The following is a 7,511-nucleotide window of genomic DNA, read 5'->3' as shown; positions in this document are numbered from 1 at the left end:
TCCATCTGTCTGTCTGTCTCTCTGTCAATCCATCTGTCTGTCTGTTTATCCGTCTGTCAGTCTATCCGTATGTATGTATGTCTGTCTCTCTGTCTGTCTCTCTGTCTGTCTATCCATCTGTCTGTCTGTCTCTGTTTATCCGTCTCTCTGTCTATCTGTCTGTCTGTCTCTCTGTTTATTCGTCTGTCTGTCTGTCTGTCTATCCATCTGTCTATCTGTCTGTCTTTCCATCTGTCTCTCTGTTTGTCTTTCCATCTGTCTGTCAGTCTGTCTCTCTGTTTATCCGTCTGTCTGTCTCTCTGTCTATCTGTCTGTCTCTCTGTCTGTCTTTCCGTCTGTCTGTCTGTCTCTGTTTATCTTTCCATCTGTCTGTCTGTCTGTCTCTCTGTCAATCCGTCTGTCTCTTTATCCGTCTGTCTATCCATCTGTCTTTCCATCTGTCTGTCTCTCTGTTTATTCGTCTGTCTGTCTGTCTGTCTATCCATCTGTCTATCTGTCTGTCTTTCCATCTGTCTCTCTGTTTGTCTTTCCATCTGTCTGTCAGTCTGTCTCTCTGTTTATCCGTCTGTCTGTCTCTCTGTCTATCTGTCTGTCTCTCTGTCTGTCTTTCCGTCTGTCTGTCTGTCTCTGTTTATCTTTCCATCTGTCTGTCTGTCTGTCTCTCTGTCAATCCGTCTGTCTCTTTATCCGTCTGTCTATCCATCTGTCTTTCCATCTGTCTGTCGCTCTGTTTATCCGTCTGTCTGTCTTTCCGTCTGTCTGTCTATCCATCTGTCTATCTATCTTTCTGTCTGTCTGTCTGTCTCTCTGTCTATCCGTCTGTCTGTCTCTCTGTATATCCGTCTGTCTGTCTGTCTTTCCATCTGTCTGTCTGTCTCTCTGTATATCCGTCTGTCTCTCTGTCTGTCTGTCTGTCTTTCTCTCTGTCTGTCTTTCCATCTGTCTGTCTGTCTCTCTGGCTGCCTGTTTGTCTGTCTCTCTTTCTATCTGTCTTTCTCTCTATCTGTCTTTTTGTATGTCTGCCTGCCTGTCTGTCTGTCCATTTGTCCACTAGTCTGTCTGTCTGCCTGCCTGCCTGTCCATTTGTCCACTAGTCTGTATGTCTGCCTGCCTGTCTGTCCATTTGTCCACTAGTCTGTCTGTCTGCCTGCCTGTCCATTTGTCCACTAGTCTGTCTGCCTGCCTGTCTGTCCATTTGTCCACTAGTCTGTCTGTCTGCCTGCCTGTCTGTCTGTCCATTTGTCCACTAGTCTGTCTGTCTGCCCATCTACTTGTCCGTCCGTCTGTCTGATAATTCATCTCTCTGCTGTCATTCTCTCAGTTCTCATCAGATGTGATCAGGTCTTCCGATAAGCGAGTTTGTAGTGTCTGTCACACATGTGTTCATCTCATTCAGAGGGTTTTGGTGAAGGGACGCCTGTATCACCGCTCCTGCTTCAGGTAAAACACACACTCACACACACACAAGTGTCACAACACACTCACTCTTTCTCTCTCTTTCTAAATACACACTCTCTGTCTCTCACACACGTGTTTGTTTCACTATTAGTGAAGACATTGCATATACTTCCATAACTTCCATTGTTTTTATATCAGGTTAGTGATATTTTTATGGCCTAACCCAACTCCTAAACGTACCCATCACAGAAGCCTGTGCAAAACACAAGATTTAAATGGAAACAGATTTAAATAAAATCGATTTTGGCTGAGTTTAAAAGGCTTTTTAACTAGTGAGGACCAGTCAAATGTCTCTAGTCATGTCCTGATTGTCTCCCGGTGTGTTTCAGATGCAGTCGCTGTCGTCGCGCTCTGCTGCCGATCTCTTTCACAGTGGACAGTGAGACGGGTTCACTGCAGTGCAGTTATCCCTGCAGACCTGCTCCTGAAAATGACCGGCCCGCAGATCACTCACAGAACGACACCTGTGAGACGGATGGAGACAGGAGAGAGACCGATGGAGACGTGGTGAATGATGGACATCTCTCCACCTCATCAGAGACTGATCTACAAGAACCTCCCAAACCTGCTCCCAGAAAGAGGGCGGAGCCTCAGGAACCTCCTCACCCCGCCCCCAGATCACCGGATCATCGCCTTGACAACGGTTAGAATCTTCATCCCTGTGTTACAATATTACACTTACTATTGTTACAGTGTAAACATCATCAAACAGACAGTTTAAGCTCTACATTCTGATTGGATGAGCCAAAACTACTTACACATTTAGAGTAGCTGTTCAGTGATAATTAATGATTAATGCATTTATTTGTTGTCAATAATTTTGTCGTCACGTTTACTAATGATTAGCCGAGTTTGTTGTTTTACTGTTTTTTGTTGAGTGTTATTTGTGAGCATCCATGTGAATAGGACAGAAAACATGAAATACATAATATTGAATAAATTAAAACTATATAAAGGAATATATGCATAGAAGCATTTTTGAGTTGAAAGAGTTCACACTTACTAAAACAACCATCTTATTTAATTTATTTGGAGATATCATTATTACCATTGTCTCGTGTGTTTTTCTCGTTCTGGTCTCAGTCTCGTCTCAGAGCATTGTTCGTAAGGAACATCCCTGGATGAAGCTGGTTGATCCGGGTCCCTGGTATCGTCTTCCTCCGGCTCCGGCTCCATCCGCTCATTCACACCGCCAGCCCGCAACCTTTAACCCCTTCCTGGAGGAAGATGAGGACGAGTCCAATGATGAAGAGGTACTGAATGAAGGAAGTTTATGAAGAACTGACACAAACCAGCACTGGTTCTTCACTAGATGAAGTTGGTTTATATTTAGTCTCCTCTAGTTTAGACGAGTCATGTGATCTCCAGGCTGGGAATAGAATTGCTGCTGTTAGCAGGTTAGCAGAGACCGTCAGTATCAGGTCAGTATCAGTGAGAAACACATTGTCTGTGACTCATTTCAACAAATTATCAGCTATAAACAATAAAGAAAGGGAAGGTCAGGATCTTCAAACTTTGCCTAATTCATCGTCCAGTTATCATGAGATCAGATTCGAGTCTAGACCTTCAGAGACCAGACTAGACCTGAGTCCCAAATTCAGACCTAGAACCAGGATCTCCACTTTAATGAACTGAAATAGAGAACACGGTGCAGCTTTATTTCCCCTTTCAGAGTCATGCGATTTCTCTCTAATGTTAAACCTGTGGTTGAGGCGATTATCACTTTTATCTAGTTAGTTGATGTGTGTGAGCTTCAGTCAGTCAGAGAACCAGACAAACAGACATCTGACGCTCAGACTGAAGAGTCAGCTTGTGGTTGTGGGTTGTTATTTTTCTCTTTGCAGTCTCACAGGATATTGTTTGTGTGCGTGTGTGTGTGTGTGTGTGTGTGTGTGTGTGTGTATGTGTGTGTGTTTTAACATCAGACTATCTCTCTGTTTTTCTCTTTGTCAAGACAAACCCTTTCAGTTGTGAAAACTCAGTTGCACACAAACCCCAAACCTCATCCTCAGTTCCCAGCATGCACCAGGCTGCAGCTCCTGTTCATGGTTTACCGCTCATCAAGAGGAAGGTGAGACACAAACTGTCTTTTTGTGCTGCTGGAGTGAACAATACTTCATATTAATGGTAGGAGAGCTTCATTTATAGTACAAGACACTCTTAGAGAAAAAAGAAAAATACTTTAATTGTATTATTATTATTATTATTTTGGTCAAATTCATCATTTCTTTCAGGTTTCAGTTAACATGCATCTGTTTCTCTGTATAATCATATTTAAAAACATGTGATTTCAATGATATGAAAAGAGCTTTGCGATGAACTGTTTGCAGCAACTGTTGCAGTTTAACTAACATTTTTTTTAGATGTAAACTAATCTGAAATGTGTCCAAACCTTAAGTGATTTTGATATTAGCACACATTAATAAAGCACAGGATCACGACCACAACATTACCTTCCGCTCCATGAGGTTTGGGATTGAATCTGCTTCTCTCTTTCAGCATCAGATGTGTGAGTCTCTGTTCTTCTCCGACTGAAGTCTGATTGATTAACTGATTGTGTGTTCAGGTGATCACACACACACGCGTGTCAGAGAAGCAGGTGTGTGAGGAGCAGAAGAAGCTGGAGGAGCGTCTGCTGGAGCTGGAGAAGAGAGGAGTGCAGCTGGAGAGAGAGATGAGGAGATGCATCAGCGGTGAGAAACAACGGACACGCTAATGCTAACAGACAAACATACAGTTACTGTAGAGGAGAGATGTGCAGCTGGAGAGAGAGATGAGGAGATGCATCAGCGGTGAGAAACAACAGACACGCTAATGCTAACAGACAAACATACAGTTACTGTAGAGGAGAGGAGTGCAGCTGGAGAGAGAGATGAGGAGATGCATCAGCGGTGAGAAACAACAGACACGCTAATGCTAACAGACAAACATACAGTTACTGTAGAGGAGAGGAGTGCAGCTGGAGAGAGAGATGAGGAGATGCATCAGCGGTGAGAAACAACAGACACGCTAATGCTAACAGACAAACATACAGTTACTGTAGAGGAGAGGAGTGCAGCTGGAGAGAGAGATGAGGAGATGCATCAGCGGTGAGAAACAACAGACACGCTAATGCTAACAGACAAACATACAGTTACTGTAGAGGAGAGGAGCGCAGCTGTAGAGCGAGATGAGGAGATGCATCAGCGGTGAGAAACAACATACACGCTAATGCTAACAGACAAACATACAATTACTGTAGAGGAGAGGAGAGGAGCGGAGCAGGAGAGAGAGATGAGGTCAGCGGTGAGAAACAACATACACGCTAATGCTAACAGACAAACATACAGTTACTGTAGAGGAGAGGAGTGCAGCTGGAGAGAGAGATGAGGAGATGCATCAGCGGTGAGAAACAACATACACGCTAATGCTAACAGACAAACATACAGTTACTGTAGAGGAGAGGAGTGCAGCTGGAGAGAGAGATGAGGAGATGCATCAGCGGTGAGAAACAACATACACGCTAATGCTAACAGACAAACATACAGTTACTGTAGAGGAGAGGAGTGCAGCTGGAGAGAGAGATGAGGAGATGCATCAGCGGTGAGAAACAACATACACGCTAATGCTAACAGACAAACATACAGTTACTGTAGAGGAGAGGAGTGCAGCTGGAGAGAGAGATGAGGAGATGCATCAGCGGTGAGAAACAACATACACGCTAATGCTAACAGACAAACATACAGTTACTGTAGAGGAGAGGAGTGCAGCTGGAGAGAGAGATGAGGAGATGCATCAGCGGTGAGAAACAACATACACGCTAATGCTAACAGACAAACATACAGTTACTGTAGAGGAGAGGAGTGCAGCTGGAGAGAGAGATGAGGAGATGCATCAGCGGTGAGAAACAACATACACGCTAATGCTAACAGACAAACATACAGTTACTGTAGAGGAGAGGAGTGCAGCTGGAGAGAGAGATGAGGAGATGCATCAGCGGTGAGAAACAACATACACGCTAATGCTAACAGACAAACATACAGTTACTGTAGAGGAGAGGAGTGCAGCTGGAGAGAGAGATGAGGAGATGCATCAGCGGTGAGAAACAACATACACGCTAATGCTAACAGACAAACATACAGTTACTGTAGAGGAGAGGAGTGCAGCTGGAGAGAGAGATGAGGAGATGCATCAGCGGTGAGAAACAACATACACGCTAATGCTAACAGACAAACATACAGTTACTGTAGAGGAGAGGAGTGCAGCTGGAGAGAGAGATGAGGAGATGCATCAGCGGTGAGAAACAACATACACGCTAATGCTAACAGACAAACATACAGTTACTGTAGAGGAGAGGAGTGCAGCTGGAGAGAGAGATGAGGAGATGCATCAGCGGTGAGAAACAACATACACGCTAATGCTAACAGACAAACATACAGTTACTGTAGAGGAGAGGAGTGCAGCTGGAGAGAGAGATGAGGAGATGCATCAGCGGTGAGAAACAACATACACGCTAATGCTAACAGACAAACATACAGTTACTGTAGAGGAGAGGAGTGCAGCTGGAGAGAGAGATGAGGAGATGCATCAGCGGTGAGAAACAACATACACGCTAATGCTAACAGACAAACATACAGTTACTGTAGAGGAGAGGAGTGCAGCTGGAGAGAGAGATGAGGAGATGCATCAGCGGTGAGAAACAACATACACGCTAATGCTAACAGACAAACATACAGTTACTGTAGAGGAGAGGAGTGCAGCTGGAGAGAGAGATGAGGAGATGCATCAGCGGTGAGAAACAACATACACGCTAATGCTAACAGACAAACATACAGTTACTGTAGAGGAGAGGAGTGCAGCTGGAGAGAGAGATGAGGAGATGCATCAGCGGTGAGAAACAACATACACGCTAATGCTAACAGACAAACATACAGTTACTGTAGAGGAGAGGAGTGCAGCTGGAGAGAGAGATGAGGAGATGCATCAGCGGTGAGAAACAACAGACACGCTAATGCTAACAGACAAACATACAGTTACTGTAGAGGAGAGGAGTGCAGCTGGAGAGAGAGATGAGGAGATGCATCAGCGGTGAGAAACAACGGACACGCTAATGCTAACAGACAAACATACAGTTACTGTAGAGGAGAGGAGTGCAGCTGGAGAGAGAGATGAGGAGATGCATCAGCGGTGAGAAACAACAGACACGCTAATGCTAACAGACAAACATACAGTTACTGTAGAGGAGAGGAGTGCAGCTGGAGAGAGAGATGAGGAGATGCATCAGCGGTGAGAAACAACAGACACGCTAATGCTAACAGACAAACATACAGTTACTGTAGAGGAGAGGAGTGCAGCTGGAGAGAGAGATGAGGAGATGCATCAGCGGTGAGAAACAACAGACACGCTAATGCTAACAGACAAACATACAGTTACTGTAGAGGAGAGGAGTGCAGCTGGAGAGAGAGATGAGGTGCACGGATGGTGAGAAAAACCTGAACCTCCTCACATAACAACAGACTAATGCTAACAGACACAAAAGAGCCTGGCTAGCAGATGTGCTATGTGTTAAAAAAGAGGTATGTTAACAGATGTGGTATACAGCTTACAGACACACTATCAAACCTGCTAACAGACGAAGTAAAACAGACATGCTAGCAGATGAGCTAACAGACACACACGGTAACATCCGTTACAGAGTAACTTACAAAATGAGTTCATTCAAATATAAAAATGGCATATAAACTTCTTTTTTTTTTTGAATGCAACTTTTAAATCACTTACATTAATCCATTTGCCAGGTGAGTTAAAAGTCACTGGATACTTGATGACCAGTGAACATCGACATGAACATGAATCAGAAAAACAATGAACAGTTCAATAATGGATTTAAAAAGTGATTTATTAGTGTGTTTTTTTTCTGATGTGACTCTGCTAGAGATCAATAACCATCAGCTCGGCAGGACTGAAGCTTGTTTGTTTAGAATCAGAGGCGTAGTTTGTGTAGTTATGGTGTGTGTGTGTGTGTGTGTGTGTGTGTGTGTGTGTGTGTGTGCGCGTGTGCGTGTGTGTGTGTG

The 7,511-nt window shown here is 44.2% G+C and overlaps 1 protein-coding gene across 1 annotated transcript in view; it reads left to right on the top strand.

Annotated features, from left to right (window-relative positions):
- Positions 1 to 7,511, top strand: part of LOC107679466 (MICAL-like protein 1) — a 12,644-nt gene that overhangs the window by 2,916 nt on the left and 2,217 nt on the right. Inside the window, exons 4-8 of the mRNA XM_016475019.1 lie at positions 1,332 to 1,440; positions 1,788 to 2,101; positions 2,542 to 2,711; positions 3,413 to 3,529; positions 4,025 to 4,151. Of these exons, the coding sequence (XP_016330505.1) occupies positions 1,332 to 1,440; positions 1,788 to 2,101; positions 2,542 to 2,711; positions 3,413 to 3,529; positions 4,025 to 4,151 (837 nt within the window). The remainder of the gene's footprint in view (positions 1 to 1,331; positions 1,441 to 1,787; positions 2,102 to 2,541; positions 2,712 to 3,412; positions 3,530 to 4,024; positions 4,152 to 7,511) is intronic.

The sequence above is a fragment of the Sinocyclocheilus anshuiensis genome, unplaced genomic scaffold (assembly GCF_001515605.1).
Source record: "Sinocyclocheilus anshuiensis isolate Anshui unplaced genomic scaffold, SAMN03320099.WGS_v1.1 scaffold2583, whole genome shotgun sequence".
NCBI classification, from domain to species: Eukaryota; Metazoa; Chordata; class Actinopteri; order Cypriniformes; family Cyprinidae; genus Sinocyclocheilus; species Sinocyclocheilus anshuiensis.
This window is presented reverse-complemented; position numbering and strand designations above follow the sequence as displayed.